This window comes from Rhinoderma darwinii, chromosome 3 (assembly GCF_050947455.1).
Source record: "Rhinoderma darwinii isolate aRhiDar2 chromosome 3, aRhiDar2.hap1, whole genome shotgun sequence".
Taxonomy (NCBI): domain Eukaryota; kingdom Metazoa; phylum Chordata; class Amphibia; order Anura; family Rhinodermatidae; genus Rhinoderma; species Rhinoderma darwinii.
Genome location: NC_134689.1, coordinates 21,087,999 through 21,112,115, shown reverse-complemented (window position 1 = coordinate 21,112,115; position 24,117 = coordinate 21,087,999). Strand labels below are relative to the sequence as shown.

Genomic DNA, 24,117 nt, shown 5'->3' with positions numbered 1-24,117 from the left:
GGTCCAAGACAGACTTGAAGATATGGTTCACTTACATATATCTATAAAATAATTTTGACTAGATTTTCCCTTTAAATAATCAGAAGAGGAACTTATACGCTGGGCGCATTTTGTTAATATTCTGTTAGACCATGTCTAATATTCTGTAAGAAAGTTGAATGAAACCAACATAGCCACATACTCGTGCCCACATAATACAGCCATTTAGTGCCTACATAATAGAGCTATGCCATGAACACATATAATAGTGCCATACAGTGCCCAACAGTTCTAAATATCCCCTAAATATTATCATAACATTTTCATGTATAAAGTTTACGATAAACCGACACAGCGGAAATCCCCAATAAGCTGTGATTGGTGCGGATTGGAAGAGGCTCCTAAATGGTGGTCTCTTTTGACCACACTATAGTTCAGCACTGGCTAAATTTACCTGTTATATTTTATAATCCGGTCAGGATGTCTTCTTTGCATTTGGACATTGTATTGTTATTACTTCTACTATTTGTTGTCATCAAGGGCAAGGGAAAGACTTGCTCAGGGGATCTTAAAGGGGTTTCCAAGACTGTAATATTGATGGTCTAACCTTAGAATAGGCTATCAATATCTGATCGGCGGAGGTCCATCTCCTAGCACCAACACCGTACAGCTGAATCAAGGGGTCGTGGTGCTCCAGCGAGAGCAGTGTCCCCTTTAGTGTTTACACAGGCACAGGGCTGTACATTTGGTTGTGGCTGCACATGGGACTGAACTGCAGTACCAGGCACAGCCACACAAATATACGGCGTTGTGCCTTGGTAAACATGCAAGGCTAGGACATAGGCTATCAATATTGAAGTCTCGGAAAACCCCTTTAAGTCCTTGTTGATAAAAACAATAGCAGATATAAAGAAAAGGCATTCTGTATAGCAAAAAATCAGGAAGACCGAGCTCATTTTACTAAATATATGAAATACATTTTCACTTTATGCGCTGCTGTATAAATGCAAATCTAGGTAATTTTTTTCCAGTCTGCACAGAGGCCAAAACTGAGACAACTATTTTTTTTACAACATTTAGCTTTTTGCAAACTGACTGTATACATGGACACAGCCCTAAGGACATATTAAAAAGCCGATCATTAACCCAAAGTTTTCTGACAGCGCCGGCAGCCGATTGCCGGAGGAAACCGTAGACGGGAAACGTATGCTACGGATCAGTGTGTGCATAAACAGTCTTTACATCTTCCTCGCTGGCAGGTTAATGATAAAGATTTATACAGACAGAGGAGGTCAGCAAGATCACCATCTGCAGCTGCAATAGCCATGTCTCTGACTGATATAGTGTACGCCGAAGCCTAGACATCTGCTCTCCGCTGGGAGTCAGAGCAACTTACTGCCACTGCAAGACTAAGCGATGGGAACTCTTGTTTTCCGAGACTTCTGCCGAATTAAGATGCAAAACTAGAACTCGACACTTTCTAGATGACTCCAATATCCCTCAGAATGGAAATAACTGATATATACCTCCCAATATCCAGGCTTTTAAGATGACTGAGCATCCATATAATTATGTTAGTTCCATTAGTATTGACGCCGACTTGGCAATATACTTCCGAGGCAGCATCCTGATTGGTTTGGTCCCAAAGGTTGCATCTGGTAGACAGTTTTATTTCGAGGTTTGATTTCTAACATATATTTTTCTACACATGGTTGAATTTCTTGTAAGAAAACCAAAACGATCATTCAGCATCAACAGTCTGGTTGAATAACTGAGTACAGTCAAGAGGCAAGCCGTCTAATAAGATATATCATACTAGGCCACTATGAATTAAAGATCATGTCCCCTGGAATTGAAACATCACGCACGTTGAGTTGTCCATTATTGTCAAGTTGTTAAAAAAAATTAAGTTATATCTGTTACTGAGACGGCTGGTGACAACAAGTGGCCACCATTACAGATACCAGACTCCAGATATGTGGACAGTTAATCAGCCTAGTCATATAATGGTATAGATGATGTATTTTTGCATAAGACGGCAGAAGTTTCAAGTAGAACTCGGGAAATCTCTAAAACTGGTTGGTAACTATTGTAGGAGCTATCATGGTCGCCATATTGGTTGCCACATACATTTCCCAGGCACAGATATAACAACGTGGCTGAATGATTTGGAAAAATAATTTAATTTATTTTTGGGATATTGTTTGCTTAAAAATATGGTCCAGGGTACTGCATAAACCAGGGACTTCATCATTGGGCCACATAGTAGGTTTTGCCAGGACAGGCCATGGCTGCACAAATTAATTACTGGTCCCTTATTTGAGTCCGGAACAATAGGTAGGCACACAAAGTAGGCATGGTTATTTGCATACATCATACCTATATGAATATATATATATATATATATATATATATATATATATATATATATATACACACACACAATCGGGCTGATGGGTGGGCACCATGGCCATAAAAACTTTTTGACAGTATATGAAAAAGTGAAGGATACTATTATGTATATACGGATCTGGGAAGCTCTCAGTGAATGATGTACAAAACATAGAGACCTCTGCTATGGGGTCCATGAAAAGGTGAGCCCCAACACAGAATTTCTCTATACCATATCCTCATGGATGGTGTGAACCATGGCATTCTACCTGATCACAGTCATCCCCACATTAGCAAACAAAGGATAAAGTACCTGTCTGAGGTTCATGCCATCTTCAACAGGCGATAGGAAGAGAAGGTGAACAAGTGCTAAAGCCTTCTATCAAGGGTAATGACTTTTTGACTTTTGCTATGGGGCCCCCTTTCTTCTGCGTAAGCACCTTCTCTCAGTCTCCCATATCTTTGATGGTTACAATAGAGGCAACCCTTTATTCTCATTGAAGTGATAGAGATGGAGATTTTCAAAAAGTGAAAAACTAGTGAGAATTTGTAAAGAAATTCCTCTCCTGAGAAGTCGTAAGACTAAACTTAAATTTGCATTATTCAAAAAATGAGAGAGGAGGACTAATGGCCACCATCATGTTTGAAGACTTATTTTCGAGACACATTTTAATAAAACCTCAAAAAAATTATGTCGAATTCTGTTATAAAAATGATTCACATGATGGCAGATGAATTTTTATTGTATGAATTAAACTGTGCGGCCTCCTGGGTATTTAAATGATTAAACTGTATGAGCCGTTTCGAATGTCTCGTGTGATCTTTTGGTATTGTAAATTATCAGGAGCTAATCTGTTCTCCCTGTGTTGTCATGCCTGCAGGGGAGCCCGTTATACCTTCAGTCTGATCGAAATATAACTCTCAATATTCTCAATGAGGATATGAAGCCTGTCACTCAACTTGTCACAGGTAAGACCGTCTAAAAGTGATTGCAAACTTCTTTACTGTCCAAGGACTCCAGGGGGTCGGTACAAAGACTGCTTTTCCCGCTACTTCAAAAATTTCCAATAAAGAGCCGTCCATAACAATTTACAAAATTTACAAAACAGCTACGTCACATTTTATATGTGAGTGCGATTTACATCAATACCTTGTACAAATGCTGAGTTACATAAAGATAATCCCCCTAGTCCCACTCCCAAAAAGTCAATTTTAATCCATTTCTATTCTAAATTTTTGCAGTCCAAAGTGCTCAAAAACAAATAGAAAAATCATTTGAAGGAGCCTATTCTGAAAAGTTTTTCACCATTGACCAAGAAAAATGTCCATTGGTCTAGAAAACATGTTAGTACAGCTGTATTCTGTCCAAAACGTGGGATTACCCCAATTGCACTGTTTATAAATAGGAAAATGTACCCATTACTGTAAATTTGGAGTTCTGTGACCTTTATTTATGTTTTCGGATCTCCCATGTGACTTAAATTATGGAAATACTTTTAATAATGTAATTCAGGGCTTTCCTTGTCTATTAAAATGCTATCTTCTCTCTACATAATCCCTTTTTGTTAGAATGGTCCCCTGAAAATAAGTTGATCACAGGATGTTTCACTGCTGAAAGTCCTAGCGTAGAATTCCCTGCAGCGCCACCACAGGGGAAATTAAGCATTACATGAAATCAATGGACTATTGGCATAATGCAAGGTCGTACTGGGTCCTCCAGAGAAGCGGACTCTCTTTGTAGCTTTTCTCTGCTCCGACTAATTGATTAAGATCCTTCCTCTTTTAACTGTGAATGACTTAATAAGATATGGAAAATAAATTTTCTAAACCAGGTAAATCCTTCAAAAAAGAAATCCAGCAGAAAAACTCTATACTACTGCATCATCTTAATGAGTTTTTAAAAAAATATGCCCCCTCCCCACAGCGCAGGTTTTACCTTCCAGTCTCCCTTTAGCTAATATACACAATATAAATGCCAGGAGAGTTGCCCCTCTATGAGGCAGGTACTCTGCCTGTTAACCCATTCTCCCATTCCATCCTTTTTCTTCTCTTTTTTTTTTCTCTCTGTAGTTTGTACATTTTGTTCTTAAACTTATGAGAAGCCTTGAAGTTCAATATTGATATTTTTATCTTAAATGCACAAATTATGTTGTTGTACTGTTTGTACGCAAAACAATAAAAAATACACTCAAAAACAAATGCAAAGAGAAATCCAGACAAATGTATCCATCCCTTTAGTATCCCCTCGTGGTGAGAGTTAAAAAAAAATATCCAATCGTGCAAATAACTGTATTCAATATCTGGAGAGTGACGGCCATCTTGCTTACTGCTTGGTGGTGGAGAAGAGACGTTGGCACCGTTTGTCAATAGGTGTCACCAGCATGTAAACGAGATAGTTATGGAACGCTATATGTGTCACCATTGAATATGTTTGTGCAGATACCTAGGAAAAGAGTCTGAAGGATGAATAATTGGAATGGGAAGCTCTAGTTTGACTTGAAGTCTATGTTGACACTGAACAGTAGACATTCGGGAGTAGCTACATTACTGTATTATGGGTCAGAATGCACTGAGATTTAGGTATATTTAATGTAGTAGTTTGTACGTTTTTAAACTTTTACCCTTTTGAGCAATTTTATCCTTCAAGAAACATATGATATAACCAATTATTAATTTGGTACTTCTGGTAGAATCATAGAGTCTATGTAGCTCCTGTAGGAACCATACAGAATATATACAGGTGGCTCTAGATTCATGGTCGACCACAAGAACATACCATAATGGAATGATTTGCTTACTGAATTTCCTGCCACATTGTCTAAAATGATAATTACATCTCGATGGATGTGTCAGGCCGTAGATCAGTAACTGTTTTCTGGAATAAGTAGGTCATTCATGTCATTTATTTTATATGGCGGGCCTTTTGTTCCTAACCCGAATAGGTATTCAGTATTCTCCTTTTACAGTAATAATTTTTCAGAATTTTAATACCGGTAACCTTTTACAATAATAGAGAGAGGTTTCTGAACGGTAGATCCTTGTTCTAAAGACTTAGCAGCTAATAAAACAAGTCCGAAATATTGTTCACCAGAGAATTAAAGTGATTCTGTCCTTCCAATTTCTGCTCATTTTTTGGAAATGTAGATGGATCAATGTGAAAGAGCACCCTCTCGAGGAATCAGTAGCCTACGGGTACTGCTGAATTGCAGGGAGGACGGTGCTCCTACCCACTGCTCCACCTACTTGACCAAAAATCTGCAACAAATCTGGAATGTGTGAACATGACCAAATACAGTTTATTAATATTAAAAGGGTTTTCCCGTTGGTAAATAAGGCTGAAATCTCTCCCCCGTCCTGATGGTTTGCTACAATGTCCAGATTTTTTAGCTGACAGGATTGCTTAGGCTGGGTACAACTGTCACAAACTCTCAGCTATAAGAAATGTAAGGTCTAAATGGGTTTTCAGGCTTTGACTGTAAACAAGAAAGTTTCCATTCACTGACCGCAAACCTTGATAATTGTGTGTGTGTGGGGGGGGGGATTATGAGGTAATTTGTAGGGGTCTGACAACTGGGACCCTCACTGATCACTAGAGAAAAGGATCCTAATCCCCCAAACCCGCCCTCCACCAACACAACCACGGGGGACTGCCGCCTTATACAACTCTTCCTCACAATGGATGTGCTGTTTGGGAGGGACAGAGGAGTGATGTCCCTTGTTCTTTCAATTGGTGGGGGTGCCACCCTGACATTTTTTGATCACCATTTCAGCTTTATTTACATAAGACTGGACAAAATTTTTTTTTTAAATAATAATATTTTCCTATTTTATAAACTCTTGTTGATTATCGTGAAATTCTGGGAGGTAAAGATTTATTGTTTAACTTCTCTATTGTTTTTCTATACAGCATCAGATGGTATTCGGGCACGAGGGAATAATCTGGAGGTGATGTCAAATGAAGGAAAGCTACTGTTTTCGGCAAACAACAAAGAAGTGGTTGTTGGAGCAGATAGATTGCGCGTTTTAGGTACTGACTATCCTTTCAAAGACTGCATGATATCATAAATATTCTTACAATTTTATTTGGGTCTATGCCATTTCATTTGTATTGTCATCACTTTCCCGTTCTTGTTGTGATGGAGTCACTTATCACTTAGTATTTAATATGAGATAAATACAGCAGCAGCAGCACAAATCTCTCTGATGATTTGTTACAATGTATCAGGGTAGGTAAAATTAATCAGTCTTGGGTCCAGGTTGTTTAGCTCAGAGCATTGCCTAGACTGGATACAATTGTATCCACTTCTCAGTTAAAAGCAGGACTAGCTCTATATTGATTTTCAGCCTGTAAGGCCTCCTTCACACGGCCGTAGCCGTAATCACGGTCCTTGATTATGGGCACAGCCAGTCGCGGACGGCTGCGGACAGACACCCACATTTGCGGGCCGTTTTCCCATTGTAAAGTACGGGAGCACGGTCCGTAAAATCATAAAATAAGACATGTCCTATTATTTGCGCATCATTTCTACGGCCCGGACATCTTCCCGTAAATATACAGGAAAGTGTCTGTGGGCCATAGAAATGAATGGATCAGAATTTTGATCCGAAATTACGGTCCCTAACAAGAATGATCTCATTCACTCACAGCCAACAGAGATCTTAAAACGTTGAGGACTTGAATCACAAAGTATATTAGAAAGTTGTAGAACTTTTCATTACCCTTTATTGGCACCCGTTTAACTTGTGTGAACTCGGTGAATAGTAATTTCTACTTGGTACTATTTTTTATTATAGAAATACAATTATTTTTTCTCAAACATTCAAAGTATTAACTTATAGCACACCCAAATCATAGGCATCTTCCATAAGATATTTCCACTAGATGCTTACCTATCATTTATTGTAGTGAAGGAGGTTGTATTGTTTGCACAACGTTTTGTAAACCTTTGAAAGGGATTTTGTTTATTTTTTTATTAAAATGTCTATCAGTGCGTTTGGTGCAACTATTAAATTCGTTTTTATTAAAAATTTAATTTACTTTTTCAGATGCAGCTGCTCTGTATTCTGTTTACAGATCAGCTGTATCGCCTGCTGAATCCTGCAGCTGCATCTCAAAAAGTGCAGCGGGTGTTGCATGTGATCCACCCGTTATCCATCACATCTAAGTTTAGAGACACGCAGGACCTTCTGACACTGAACCCGTCAGTCCCGCAGGCCTGACGGATTCAGGTCTTAGCGTACTATACTATACAACTGCTCTGTACAGAGAATACTAAGCAGCTGTATCTGAAAAAGTAAAAATAATTTGTAATAATAACTATTTTGAAAGTTGCACCAGACACACTGACATTTTATATATATATATATATATATATATATATATATATATATATATAAACACACTTTTGAAGGTGTACATAGCCTTTAAGATGTTCAAAAAAGAAAAATTGGAGTCATCAAAATCTATGCTAGGTAATCGGTTCCATTATGGCAACTCTGGATCTACTTTGTTCAGCCGTTAAATTACACAAAATTCAGAATATGAACATAGTGTCCGCAATCTTTCCCGCTTGTAGCCATGGCAACGGCGTGCAATTTAGCACTAGATAGTTATCTGGTGAACGATACTCCTAACGCAAGCAGGATCATGGTTTCTTTTAGAAGGAGTTCAGTTTTCTTAAGACCCTAGAGAGTCTTCCTCAAGTTCGCTTAAATTACACAGAGCTATACAGCTTTATAAAGCAGGTTGTCAGTGTGATTGAATTCCCATAATGATGGCGTCTCCGATAAAATGACAATTTGAAAAGGAATCTCTTAATTCAAATCTTATCACTCTCTGACATATTATTTCACCGAATAACTGACTGGTGGTGCATTGGAGGCAATGGCCGCTATGGCTGCTACAGCGGGACGCCACTGAACACTATGGCAGAGCAGGGAGGTATCTCCCCGCTCTGCCATTAAACAAAAGACATGTATCCCCTATCCACAGGACAGGGGATACATGTGTGATCGCTGGCATTGATAGGAAGAACGGGGGACCGAAAGTCCCCTGAAGTTCTCCATCACAAACCTCGGACTTCCGGGGTCTGTGTTGGCAGCTCCGTAGAAATGAATGGAGCGCCGGTCATGCTTGTGCGCATGCGTGACCAGCGCTCCTTTCATTTTTATTGAGCTCCGCAGACGCCGGAAGTCAGAGGTTAGTCATGGAGAACTTCGGGGGACTTTCGGTCCCCCGTTCTCCCTATCGCTGCCAGCGATCACACATGTATCCCCTATCCTGTGGAGAGGGGATACATGTCTTTTGTAGGACACACTGTAGGTTAGATTTTTTTGAGGGGTTGGGGCTGCATGGCGTTACCTACAGGGGGGGCTGTATAGCGTTACCTACAGAGGGGGCTGTATAGCGTTACCTACAGGGGGGGCTGTATAGCGTTACCTACAGGGGGGCTGTATAGCGTTACCTAGAGGGGGCTGTACAGCGTTACCTACAGGGGGGGCTGTATAATGTTACCTACAGGGGGGGCTTTATAGTGTTACCTACAGGGGGGCTGTATAGCGTTATCTACAGGGGGGCTGTATAGGGTTACCTACAGGGGGGCTGTATGGCGTTAGCACCATACAGCCCCCTCTGTAGATAACGCCATACAGCCCTCTCTGTAGATAATGCCATACAGACCCCCCCTGTAGATAACGCCATACAGACCCCCCCCCCTGTAGATAACGCCATACAGACCACCCCTGTAGATAACGCCATACAGACCCCCTGTAGATAACGCCATACAGACCCCCCCTGTAGATAACGCCATACAGACCCCCCCTGTAGATAATGCCATACAGACCCCTCTGTAGATAACGCCATACAGCCCCCCCTGTAGATAACTCCATACAGCCCCCTCTGTAGATAACGCCATACAGCCCCCACTGTAGATAACGCCATACAGCCCCCCTGTAGATAACGCCATACAGCCCCCCCTGTAGATAACGCCATACAGCCCCCTCTGTAGATAACGCCATACAGCCCCCCTGTAGATAACGCCATACAGCCCCCTCTGTAGATAACGCCATACAGCCCCCTGTAGATAACGCCATACAGACCCCCTGTTGATACCGCCATACAGCCCCCACTGTAGAGAACTCCATACAGCCCCCTGTAGATAACGCCATACAGCCTCCCTGTAGATACCGCCATACAGCCCCCACTGTAGATAACGCCATACTGCGCGCCAGAAAGTGAAAATTTCCCTATAATTTACGCCAATTTCTGGCTTAAATTATAGTAAATGTGTCGGGCCTCGGGTGGCTCACCCACTTGCCCTAAACACCACTCACTTTTTTTAAAAATAGTAGAGCGTCGGAATCCGGTAAAAAGCTGTAAATTAGTGCACAATTATGAACATAACTTGCAAGGGTCGCTTTTTAACGAACGGGATCTCTGTGGCAGGCACTCTGAGAGGGATCACTGTGGGAGGAACTTTGAGGGGGATCTTTGTGGCAGGCACTCTCAGGGGGATCTCGGTAACAGGCACTCTGAGAGAGATCTCTATAGCAGGAACTCTGAGGGGGATCTCTGTGGCAGGAACTTTGAGGGGAATCTTTGTGGCAGGCACTCTCAGGGGGATCTCGGTAACAGGCACTCTGAGAGAGATCTCTATAGCAGGAACTCTGAGGGGGATCTCTGTGGCAGGAACTTTGAGGGGAATCTTTGTGGCAGGCACTCTCAGGAGGATCTTGGTGACAGGCACTCTGAGGGAGATCTCTGTAGCAGGAACTTTGAGGGGGATCTCTGTGGCAAGCACCCCGAGAGAAATCCCTGTTTACATGCACTCTGAATGGGATCTCTATGGCAGGCATCCTGGGTGGATCTCTGTCGCAGGCACTCTTGTGCCTGGTGACATCTGATGGCCTGTATGGAAGCACCTGTGGCTGGCACATTGCTTTGGTGGCAGTCTTTGTGGAAAATAATCTACGGGGCATCTGAATCTAAGAGACTTATGGGGCATCTGTGTCCAGAAAGACACTGTTAAAAGATAGTCAAGGTAAAAAAAAGGCTATTAGAAAAGTTTGCACCGCACAATACATGATACACTGGTTAATTTTGTGTGGCACATTACCACGTTGTCATCAGACATGCTTCAAATTTTCATCGTTTTAAGTGTGCCATTAAAACTAATTTCTTCAAGGAGGCATATGTCATATTACCATAGTCCATGGCCCATACACGACCTGGCCTGGTCACAAATATCTCCACACCACCCTGTCCTCAACTAGCTACACTTGTGGTGTCACTCTGCACTTTATATCCGTGTTGGCTCAGGCATTGGGTGGGTGACTGTTTCACGCTGCTTTATATATATGTATATATATATATATATATATATATATATATATATTCCCCATGCTAACACAAGGAACAGGTCTTCTGGACCTCTCTCCATTTGTCTCATTGTTTGTTCATTTGTTTTGATTATTTGTCATTTTACTTGATTGTTATTTGCCCAGTTTTAAAATGCTGCGGAATATGTTAGTGATCCATATAAAAAAGCTAAGTATTATTATTACTGAACAAGCTTACCTAACCCTAATAATAAGGATCCAAGTTGTTCTTGGTTGCCCACAGGAGTAGATCTTAGTATCATCGTATTCAATATTGTCAACCTAAGTGCTCATGCGTATCGCCGTATTACGGACCCTTGTAATACCAATCCATTATACTGTGCCCATAAATTGTAATTGGCCCTTACTGCACCTCTGTGTGCCTTCTATTTTACACCGAGGCATGCCGTATTACAGAACCACAGTACCTCATGCTAATATAGACTCATAGCCACTCATGTGCCGCCGTACAGGGTTCTTGCCCAAAGTATTGTCATTTGCATTGACACCTAGACCTATTCATTAGTGGCCTAAACATTTTAGGTTTGATAAAATTAAATATTAGGTGGTGGGCAACAAGCTTATGGAAAACTCCTTAAGAATTGCTACCCACAATACTGTAGCATTACCTACCCATACAATCCCACCAGTAATATTTATGTGACCATATGTGAATAAACAAAAACAATATAATATATATATATATATATATATATATATATATATATATATATATATATATATATATATATATATATATATATATGTGTGTATATATATATACATGCACATATATATATATATATATATATATACATATATATAATTTCTTTCCACTTGTAGCATATTGGATCAGAGAAAAGCACATTTCCTTTGAGCTATACGCATCTTTGAAACGAGCAGAGCCCAGTGAGTTTAATTAAGCTGACCTGATTTTTTTTCTTCAGGTAATTAAATGGTTACTTTTCTATCAGACACAGTATTGATCTGTTTGCAATGTACAGATTTGATATTAATTAAACTTGGATAAACCTCGTTGAAGAACACCAGTGCCATCAGCTGAACCAACTACTGCTAGCATAATCGAGAAATAATTGTGCAAAATTTTTCAGACATGGAAGTCAGCTCACTACAGGGTGATGTTCTAAGATCTCGGCCAACAAATGAGGCTGACCATATACTAGAGATTTTGGTTGGACAAAAAGGACGATTTTGCCTTTTTGTCGTGCGTACAAAAGTCACAGGCGCCGACCGAAGACAGATATCTGTGGAAAAGCTAATCTTCAATGTTCGATTTTTTTTTTGCGGTCGTTGTCGGGTGGAGTCTTGTAAAGTCAGTCATGCCAAATGACAGATCTGCATCCCATCAATAAAAGCCAGACCAGGTCACAGATCAAGGCAGATATAAATCGTGGAATTGTCGTTTTAATTTATGGCATTGTCGTCCAGAACATGATTACAGTACGGGACAGTTGTCCTGCAGCGAGGCAGGGACTCCTAGCATCATACATAAGTATGATGCTAGGAGCCCGGCTCCCTGCACTGTGTTCGGTCCGGTACTTGCGGCCGAAATACGTCCATCAATTACGGACATAATTAGTGTGTGTGCACATACCCTGAGGAGGAAATTGAATTGAGAATGCGCTCTGACGCTCCATTCAAAGTCTATGGGAACGACGGAAACAGCCTGGTACAGCGCTTGGCTATTTCCATTAGTCCCATAGACATTGAATAGAGCGGCGGGCACATACTCGACCACTACTCCAATCAAGTTCCTTCACACTGCAGTGTATGTAATGAGGAACATTTGGGGGTTTGAATTCCCTGATCTTACGAACGGTGGGGCCCCTTCGATCTGACAATTATCCTTTGGATAGGTGATAATTGTCTATTTCTGTTTTTCAAATATCATAGAATACGCCATCACTTTCCACGCTACCAGACTCTGGGACCCCAACCAATTCTGGGAACGAAGCGGCTCTTTTAGCAACGTATCCCCTTCAAAGTTTTCCACTTTCACTTGAATAGGGTCCTGCTGCAGTTCCCTGTACAGTGTGTGGCCGTGGGGGCCTATGTACAAGGAAATACAGACAAGGGCCACAGGGCTGCTGTTACCCCTTCATTCTCAGTATGGTGGCATATCTTAGCAATAAAAGTTTGTGGCATGTTCCATCTGATGCCGTATTAGGGTATGTTCACACGTAGTCAACCAAAACGTCTGAAAATCCAGAGCTGTTTTCAAGGGAAAACAGACCCTGCTTTTCAGACGTTTTTTTACCAACTCGCATTTTTCGCAGCGTTTTTCGCGCCGTTTTCGCGGCGTTTTTTACGTCCGTTTTTGGAGCTGTTTTCATTGGAGTCTATGAGAAAACAGCTCCAAAAACGTCTGAAAGAAGTGTCCTGCATATAATGTATATAAGTGTCCTGCACTTCTTTTGACGAGGCTGTATTTTTACGAGTCGTCGTTTGACAGCTGTCAAACGACGACGGGTAAATAACAGGTCGTCTGCACAGTACGTCGGCAAACCCATTCAAATGAATGGGCAGATGTTTGCCGACGTATTGGAGCCGTATTTTCAGATGTAAAACGAGGCATAATACGCCTCGTATACGTCTGAAATTTGGCCGTGTGAACATACCCTAAAGGAGATAAAGTCCTGGTTGGTATGGTGGCACCAAACAGCAGCACACGAATTTCCCACAATTTGGTTTTACTGAGCCACAGGGACTCGATGTGCCTTCATATAGCCTACTGTAGACAGTTCTGCCATGAGCATGAGGCCTGATGCTAAAATAAACTGTACTCTTTGTTCAACGCTTTGTTTCTGAGTAGAAATAATCCATCTCTATAACGAATATTTTTTAGGACATCCCAGTAGAACATTTTATGTAATGATAATTATATGTACATGAAAAAAATAAACCAAAAAAAAACAAGCCTCGGCTCTCATCAGTTAATGCTTTTCTTTAGACCCAAAATTATTACTATTTAATAATTTGTGATTCATTCCATAAAGTGCATAAAATTTTGGAAGCATTAGAAACTTTATGTAAATGCTTTTTCATTAAATAATATTTCATTACATTCATGAATTATTTACTACATTTCCTGATGCTAACAAGCAAAGGCAACTAGCATTTTTAATTTGATTTTTAGGATGAAAATTCAGTTAAAAAAATTGTCAAAAAAAAAAAGATATAAAAAAATAAATACCATATAATTGAATGTAAAAAAAAAAGATAAAAACACTCCCCAAAAATGTATAAAAAGAAATTATTAATTATGTCATTACCCAAACAATACAACACTTTAAAGATAAAAATAATGAAATTATAGTTAATGTATACCTATATACCTTCATGGTTATTATGACCCTTTACCCCAACAAATCTTATGCTGTTTTGTTTATCGGCTTTCCGGTCGGGTGTCAGTGATAAATGACTCGTATTGAATCTTTCCTAATGAAAGGTCTCCCACTGACAGCCTTTAATAACGAATTGAGTCTATCTATGTACTTACTGTTGTGATATTGATATACACAGCAGGCCACAAGGTGATTTTCTCCCCGTTAATTAGTCAGAGGTATTTTTCAGATTAATAATAAAATTGCCCTCTAGATACCACCTGATCTTAATTACCGTCATTTGTATCTCATCTCGATTCAACTGCAGTTTTTAATTAAAGCATTAGGTTAGTTTGGCTTATTAAGGACGGCTTAACTCCTTCTGTCCGGTAAATACCTCTTGTTCATAATTAACAAAAAAAATGCATAAATTAAAAGGATGGATTCGTGTGAATACATTTCATCAAGGTTAATGTCTTATGAATTTTGTGGTGAACATTATTCAGAAATACACAACCATACCCATCTTATTACATAATTACTGAGAAATCATATCTTCCCCTATAGAAAATTAATTATGGTTGATGAATTTCCGTTGTATTTTGATAATCTTGAAAATACTGTAACCTTCTGGTGTTTATTAAAGATTTCGGTAAAGTCTTATGCACACAGTTGTATTACGGCTCCAAGTTAGGCCTCATGCACACGACCGTGTTTTTGCGTCCGCAATTCAACCGCAAATCCACGGGTAAATTGCGGACCCATTCATTTCTATGGGCCCATACACACTATCCGTGTTTTCACGGCTCTCCGCATGTCCGCACATCCGTGCCGCAGAAACTACGGACATGTCCTATTATGGGCCGCAAATGCGGTGCGGACATGCCAATAGAAGTCAATGGGCCCGTGGAAATTGCGGATACACCGCCGTGTGTCATCCGCAGTTTTGCGGATTTGCGGAAGTGTTGCTAGGCGACGACCGGGAATGAGTTCTGTCGTCATCATGTTTTACCTAGGCTTTTTATTTTTCATCCGCATTTTGCGGATTACATACGGATGAACTGCGGAGGACATACGGATGAACTGCGGATGACATTTCACGGAACACGGTCCTGGAATTTGCGGACCAGAAAAACACTACGGTCGTGTGCATGAGGCCTTATTCAATGCCATAATATGCAACCTCTAAAAGTCTATAAGCCCATACTGTACCTCTGAGGTTTTTGGGGTTTTTCTTAAATTCATTCCAAATCCAAGAGAACATTTTTTTGCCTTGTTCCATCGGATGCCATAGAACCTCCGTAATACGTTGCCACATTGAAGCAGCATACGCACCATGCAGAGTGTCTACGACCTTTGCTAAATCTCCAGCAAATCACTAGGTCAAAATATTTATTCAGTTCAATAATGTCATGTTTTAATGTCATCAGAGTTGTAAAAACTTTTTACAAACAGCTGCAAATGTCCTAAAAAAGAAAAAAAAAAATCAGTATTCACCTATTTTTTCCCCCAACATTCCAGCGCTGGTGCTCCGGCGGTCCTCCAGGTGTTTGTTTACATGCCACTTTTATGAGGCCCCAGCAGTCAGGTGTTGTATTCCTGGCACGAATGCTCAGCGATGGGTGCCTTGATGCCAGGAATACGACAGGTCACCGCTGGGGCCACTGATTGGCTGCAGCGGTCACATGCTGGATTCAGCGGTCCCATATTGGCCCAAAAAACGGGAGGACCGATGGAGCGTCAGTGCTGAATTGCCAGGAAAAACAATAGGGGAGTACTGATTTGAGGACATTTGCAGCTGTTTATAAACAATTTTAGCAACTAGGATAATCCCTTTAAAGCATACCTCTAGTGATCCATTTAAAAACCACTTCCGCACCTCAGTGTGTAAATTTAAGTTTCTAATCTAGATAGATATAGCTATATAGGATAGATAGATATAGCTATATAGGATAGATAGATATAGATAGATAGATAGATAGATAGATAGATAGATAGATAGATAGATAGATAGATAGATAGATAGATAGATAGATAGATAGATAGATAGATAGATAGGTAGGTAGGTAGGTAGGTAGGTAGATAGATAGATAGATAGATAGATAGATAGATAGATAGATAGATAGATAGATAGATAGATAGATAGATAGATAGATAGATAGATAGATAGATAGACAGACACACAGGTGACAGTGCTTTCTCTGCCTCTCATCCAGTACAATGGCAGTACATAAATCATTTTCTGTCCATGGCGTGTCCAATTGCAGGTGGAGAATTACCATCATCAAGATCCCAAAGGGTAAATGTCTCCCTAATAGATAGATATTAGATAAATCTATTTGTTTGCTGAATGTCGATATGATCAATGGGCATTACTGTGTAACAATTAAAATCACCTCCATGTGCCAAGGCACAGTGTTTCGGGAAGCTATGTGTCCATATTTTTTTGTTGCAGTTAGACCAGTGTTTATTGATGCGGCAATGTAGCGGTTGGATTGTGCGTCCAACGTATTGGACGCCACAGGTACAACTAATCAGATAAATTATAAATTGTGATTGGGATGTCAACCTGTGTCTTATTGTGAAAGCTTCATTGGTACTGTTGCTCGAAAAGGAGCTACAGTTATGCTGGATATTTGAGCAACAGAGGCAGCGTACATTACCGCATCTGTAGCTTCCCATTGGTAGCAAAGAGGGTTTTTTTGTGGTCGCCCAGTGTTTGACTCGGCTTGGGGCTAGTATACTCTTAAGGGTCAGTGCTCTGCGGTAAGTACATATGGGTTTCTTTGGTAGGACGGTTTTTAGAAAAAGGTCGAGGGTAAATACGTGCCAATGTCTGGTCAAGATCTCTCTAATTTTCTTGAATTTTTTTTATTGTAAGTGGTGATAAAATTGAGTTTCCTTGAACTGTCAAGGTTGCACCTAGATGTTAGTGTGTCTGTTGGTGTTAGACAAGCTGATTGTTTCAGTTTGTTTGTTATCTGATAAGCATCAGATAAGAGGCGATTAGGATAGCCCTTTTCTTTGAAGCGTTTTTGAAGAATGCCAGTCTGGTTGTGAAAATCGGTATCAAGGCTACAGTTTTTGCGTACTCTCTTATATTGGCTATATGGGATGTTTTGTAGCCATTTTGTGTAGTGTCCGGTGGTGTATTCTAAGTAGCTGTTTGTATCTACTTTTTTAAAGAAAGTACGGGTAATGAATTGGGAGTGGTTGTGTGAGATGGTCAGGTCCAGAAAATTTATTTCACTGTTGCTGATTTTGCTGGTAAAGATTAGACCCCAATTATTATTGTTTCATTTCATTTTATTTGCTGAAGGAAAGTCTCCTTTCCAGCCGAAAAACAGATCATCAATCTAGCGCCTATAGAACACTATATGGTGTCTAGAATTGAGAATGTTAAGGATATGAGAATCTTCAAAAATTCCCGTGAAGAGATTAGCGTAACTTGGGGCTACTCTTGTCCCCATCGCTGTCCCTTTTCGTTGGCTAAAAAACAATTCCTTGAAAGAAAATACATTATTCTTTAATCTATCCCTTGTAAAATAAAAGAGATTTATTCTTCCTTTATAGTATGGTCTCTATTCAAAATATTGGCAAAGCTATTCAGACCAAGATCATTCTGTAGGTTACTATATAACGCTATGACATCTAGAGTGAATAATAAATAATTATCTGACCATGGGATATTATGTAATTTTGAGATTAATTGTGTGGAGTCTTTTAAATAGCTTGGTAGCTCTTGCACATAGTTTTGAAGGAGTAAGTCCAGATAGTGGGATAAGTGGCAGGTGGGGGAGTGGATGTCAGAAATTATAGTTCTACCAGGTGGGTCTGTAAGATTTTTGTGGATTTTGGGTAAATGAAAAAAAATGGTGTACTTGGGTTGCGTGGAAGTAAATGTTTTTTTTCTTGTTTATCACTTATTGAGTCATTGAAGGCCTTATTGATAATGGAATGTAGTTCTTTAGTGATGGTTGCAGTTGTGTCTGAGGTCAAAGGAGTATAGTAGTTACGATCAGATAGGATTTTTCGGCCTCTTTTTTGTAATCCTCTTTATTTTGTATTACTGTCCCTCCGCTTTTATCTGCTGCTCTGATGACAATCCCTTTATTCTCTTTCAAGGATATGATGGCTTCTTTCTTTTTTTTTGTTGAGATTATCTTTATGTTTATAGAAACATATCTCCACTACTTTAAATTCATTAGCCACTAGATCGTGGAAAGTGGCTATAAAGTGGCCCTGACTTTCAATAGGATAGAACTTGGAGGGGACACTTAGGTCCGTATGTAAATGTAGCTCACCCTCAGGTTTGGGGCTGGCTGGTTTTGGCTGTTTGGTTTTTGTGTTTAGAATATGGAAGTGTCTGGCTAGAGTAAATTTTCTAGTGAACTGGTGTAGATCTAGAAATAAATTGAACCCACTGGGTCCTGACTTAGGGCAAAAGGAAAGTCCTTTTTCCAAAAGGGATAATTCGGATCGATTGAGTTTATATTTGGAAAGGTTGAAAATACGTGTAGATTGTGTCATGGTCAAAGTTGTTCTTTTTTTCTTTTTGCCTCCTTGACATTCTTCTGAGGCGTTTTTTTCTTTCTTTTTTAGTTGGGATTCAATGGAAAGAAATAGCTTTTCATGGGTTTTGGTGTCGGGTGGTGATTCGGGAGTTCCTCTAAAAAAGAGACCGCAGGAGTGAGAAATGGAAATGATGCCACAGCTCCTGCTGTAGTATTGTCTATGGTAAAGGGGGATGGGGGAGGGGGAGGAGATGGGAATGATTCCGGAATTGTGGAAAGGAAATTCTTGCTGTCTACATCCTGAAGTATCGTGTGTAGTTAGAATAAAGAGATTTAGTGGAGATGGATTTGTAGTGTTGTTTCTAGGTTTGGAACAACTAGAATCGGTGTCAGACACTATAGTGGTAGATTTCCTGGTAATTGGTTCTAACGGTAGGTTCGATGAAGAACTAGGTATGCTGGAATCAGTAGTCAAAAAGTTTTTATTTGGGGTTGGGGGTTTTGGTTTGGGTTTGTTGTTTATATATTTGCTATTGAGGTATTGTTTACCTCTTCTATTTTGTGGTAAGTTCGTATTCGATTTTAATACTTGGGTAATACCGGGGGTTCTTGGTCTAGCGGACTTGTCAATGGGTGTTTTTTGTTCATGAGTAGTTTAGATTGATGTCACTTAATTCGGGGGGTGTCCAGCATCTAATCTGGTTTTGTAAGTAATCAAGGCGGTCTCTTGCCAATTTGTAAGATTTTTTCTCAACAGTCTCCTGTTCTATTTTGTGAATTTGATTTGAAATGTTTAAGTTAATGAAGTGAAAATCAGGGTGTTGGTTAAAATCTGTCAATTTAGAGATAATTGAGTCTATTTGGGTGGTGATGGTATTACACAAATGTTCTCTTTTTTTTCAATAGACTTTGCATCATACCCCAGGAGCAATCTTCCATAAAACTCTCCCAGTCATCCGTGAAGGCGATGTCATCCTTGAAGGATGATTCAAAGGGCATTCTAAGGCCTCGTGGGGTTATGTGTTAGTTTAGGTATATCGTAAGAAACATGACGTCAATATGGTGGTGCAATTCAGATCTCACAAAATTCTCAAGTTCATTGAACAAATTAGTCATATTTTTAGTTTCTTTGTCTGAGAAGATGGTAGTGGTATTAGGTCAGGTAGAAAAGGAAGTATTTGCGGTATATTTTATTACCAGCCGATCTCTAGTATCTTTGCGGTTCTTGAGATGTTCCATATTGTCAGATACTGTAGAGAACAAATCAGGAGGAAATTGGTTCTGAGTGGTGAAAAGATGTCTAGGTCAATGCAGCCTTCAAAACAGCTGATTGGCGGGGGTCCAGGGAGTCGGACCCCGATCCATCAGAAATTGATCGCCGATCCTGAGGATAGGCCATCAATGTTTAGGGACTGGACAACCCCTATTAAGCCTACCATGTGGTAGGCTAAGATACAGGGTCCCAGCAGACAGTAATCTTATACTGTATAAGATTACTGTCTGCTGGACCCTGTCTCTAAGCCTACCTTAGGCTTTGATACAGGGTCCAACAAACAGTATCACACATGCACTTTGGCTCTGTATCTAAGCCTACCATATGTGTTAGGCTGTGTTTGCCCTTCCGTTGAGGGGTTCCGTCTGAGGTTTCTGTTGGGTAACCTCTCAACGGAACGGCAAACTAAAACCTCAGCGCCTGTTTCCCTCAACATTGAGCTCCATGGTGACGGAAGCGTTGCTAAAGGTTTCCGTTTGTCACCGTTGTAACAGGGTTCCGTTGTTCTTGACGCAACCAATAGCGCAGTCCACTGCGCTATTGATTCTGTCGAAACCTCCGACAGAAGGGCAGCGGTGATGTGAACAGGCCCTTACTAATGTTTTTTTTCGTGCTTGTGTTTTTTCAAAGGCTCGGTCGGGTTTGAGGACTAATTCGATGACGGCTTTTTTTTATTATCTAAAAAATGGTTAATGAGGGTTGTGTGTTTTTTTTTATTTCAATAAACTTGTTTTTTCTATGTCTTTGTATTTTTTTTAAACTTTATTACTACTGCCTTATTAATAGCTGCTGGCTGCTTGACAGCGTCCATTACTAAGACGGGGCTCAGTGTTAACCGGTGCAGAGGCTAACAATAACCTCTGTTATTACCCCGGTACCCACCGCCCCCAGTGGTGCCGGGAAAAGCCGGGTACGATCCAATACCCGACCATCTGTAGTGATGGTCGGGCACTGGGGCGGCCACAGGCTGGCATTATTAGGCTGGGAAATGCCAAACACAGTGGCCCTTCCCACCCTTGCAATGCTAGGCTGCTGCTGTTGTGTTATATCTGGCTGGTTATGAAAAATGGGGGGGACCCCATGTCATTTAAAAAAAATAATAATAATAATTGGAAAGAACGATGTGGGGTTCCCCCATTTTTATAACCAGCCAGATATAACATAACATAACAGCAGCAGGCTAGCATTGCCAGGGTGAGAAGGGCCACTGTTTTTGTGCTTTCCCAGCCTAATAATACCAGCCTGCGGCCGCGCCAGTGCCCCGACCATCACTACAGATGGTCAGGTACTTGATCATACTTGGCTCTTTCCGGTACCCCTGGTGGCGGGGGGTAACAGCGTAATAATGGGGGTTAGTGTTAGCCTCTTCATGTCTAACATTAAGCCTCACCTTAGTAATGCACGTTGTCAATCAGCCAGCAGCCATTACTATGGTGGTAGTAATAAAGTTTCGAAAAATACAAAGACATAGGAAAAATATTTTATTGAAATAAAAATCCCACATGACCCTCGTTATCCATTTTATTGAGAATAAAAAAAAAGCCATCCTCGAATCTGAAGTAGTCCAACAACCAAACTTGTAAGAAAACACAAACACCCAAAAATAATTAGTAACACATAAAAAAGCAAAACAATTAATATTCTTACCTTTCCTGGGTCCAGCGCTGGAGAGGCAACGTCAGCGATGTGGGCCCGATATTTAATCCTATCATGTGTGATACTGTCTGCTGTGCCACTGTATCTAATCCTATCATGTGCGATACTCTTCTGCTGAACCGCTGTATCGAATCCTATAATGTGTGATACTGTTTGCTGAGCTACTGTATCTAATGCTATCATGTGTGATACTGTCTGCTGAGCCACTGTATCTACTCCTATCCATAGCTATAGGGTCGTAGTGCTATAGATATGCTGTCTACTATATACACATATACATATACGCACACACAATTTTTTGGGCGGTATATGTATTGGGGCTATTTCCCCTGACATTTCAAGAACTTAGTGACGCCCCTGGGCTGCTAGTGCTGCATCGTTGGGTCACTTAGGATATCCAGCGATGCAGCTGAAAGCTGCAGGCCGTCAGCCATGAGAAGTTTGGGGGGGCAAGAAGAATCTTTGCATCGGGGCCCATGAGCGTTTAGCTATGCCCCTGGCTCCACTATATCTGTACCACGGCAGACATTGATACAAACTTTTTAGTGAATTAGAAAGGAGAGGTTTCTAGCACAAACTGCTTTTCTTTGAAGGGAAAGCCTGCACAAAGACACTGCACATGAGAATCTAAAAAGCTTTCCACATTCATAATACTCTAAAAAAAAGAAAAAAATAAGTATTTCCTGCATCAAGCTTTAATGTACATTACATAGATAACCTGGTGTTCACGGTTCGCTGCAGCAATTACGCGTTCCTGCTATATGCGATCAAAACTAATTTTATTTGAATGCTTATAGTAGACAACCAACAAGATGGTATAATTGGCATCAAAGTTTCTGTAATTAAACAATATAATAGAATGTACAAAAAGCAGTAAAACAGCTTTGATTTAGATACGTATCATTTATGAATGCGTCCAAACATCATATTTAATTCACTATATTAGAAGACCATCACTAGATGTTTCCTCATTTTTGTAAATGGGGCCAATTTGGGCATTTGGCAAGAAAAGGTTGTTGCCATGGTTCACTTTCTCATTGGAACAGTATTGTCTGTGCATTGACCATGCAATCCATTAGAGTCTATGACTCATTTGATTACAATTTTTACTCTTTGTTTTCTGGATTTGAGGAAATACTGAGTTTTGAGGACCTTTTTTGGTGCATAGCTTTAAAACCGTATTCTGCACATGGCATCAATAATAAGGTCTGACATAAAAAGCTGATGGGTTAAAATCCTTTGTTATTATTAATATGGGCATGGGTTTAGGGGTATCTTCTCTGGCTTCGATTTGACAGGAAAAAAGGTAATCAGCGGGGCCAGGCAACAGCAAGAACAAAAGGGGCCATTGTGCTGAGGCCTCTGCTATTTAGGAGCCGCCACCACCCAATCACATGTAGCCTTTTTTAAACTTCCTCCCCGGTGGCGCCTTATCTCATGGAGCAAGATGTTGTATTATTTGGTCACTGTATTGTGGATTATTTGGATACTATATAGCACCGCAGGAAGTCTTTGTTTTTCTACTAACCTGGAACACCCCCTCCCCCTTCTGAGCAGTTCATGAGAACCAGGTAAATTATAAAATCACCACTAGGGAGAGCTCACTGCTCCCCGTAGTGGTGGCTGCAGGCAAAAATTATTTTATCATGCAAATCTATGGCTGAATCCTATAAAGAATTTCTGATCTATTTAGAATCAGAAAGGAAGGGGGGGGGTAGTTACCATCTCCACCGTGTGCACCAATGCGATTGGAAACACTCATTTAAAATTTGTTTGCCCCCCTAGTAATGAAGGGAGACTTGTTTTTTCCGCTGAGTGCTTCTGATATCTGGCCTAATATCGGCATCCATCCTGTTGTCTATCCTGCCCGCTACTTAGTGAAAGTTACCTTACCTGCTTTCTCAGCTTCTTGGGAGCCCTCACCGCTACTCTGTGCTTCTCCCTCTGGGTCCCCTCAAGCTCTCCCTACCGGCCGCAGCTCATACAGGGTCCTGGCGCCGATCAGCGTTAGAGCCTTACATGCGACGCCTCACTCAACAACCTGAGTGCTGCGTCATATACAACGTCTGTCGTATGAGCCACGGTCGGTAGTGAGAGCCTGAGGAGGCCCGAAGGGAAGAGGATTGGTGAAGGGACTAGTCTGATCGGCATGGGGGGGCAAGGTACGAGGCCTCTTCCTTGGTACGTCCCACAAAGTGAAATCTACACCAACTAGTAGATTTCCGCTATGATTTGTGACCGTTTTCTGGTGTAAATTCTAATACATTTTGTGAGGGCGGCGTTAAAGGCTCAAAAGTCACAATTTTCCACGCAAATTCTGACTTTTGTGGCTATTTGCGACTAGAAAGGTTGATTAATTCCCCCCAATGTGCTCTATTCTTCAATACATTCTTTATTCAGTAAAACATGTTCAGATACAAAGTTTAACTTTTCAAGGTAGTATAAAAAAATTGACAAAGATTTGAGGATTTTGCATACTGAGTGAATAACCTCTATTGCGGATATTCCTGAAGAGATTTAAGAGGATTATCATGAATATTGAGATTTGTAGTTTTTGTTGAAGAGGAGCATCTTATGCGGACCA

The 24,117-nt window shown here is 40.6% G+C and overlaps 1 protein-coding gene across 2 annotated transcripts in view; it reads left to right on the top strand.

The window, feature by feature from the left end:
• SGCD (sarcoglycan delta) overlaps positions 1-24,117 on the top strand; it is a 423,838-nt gene that overhangs the window by 355,715 nt on the left and 44,006 nt on the right. For both annotated transcript variants that reach the window (XM_075856102.1, XM_075856103.1), the window contains 2 exons: positions 3,252-3,339; positions 6,278-6,397. In XM_075856102.1, coding sequence (XP_075712217.1) covers positions 3,252-3,339; positions 6,278-6,397 — 208 coding nt within the window. The remainder of the gene's footprint in view (positions 1-3,251; positions 3,340-6,277; positions 6,398-24,117) is intronic.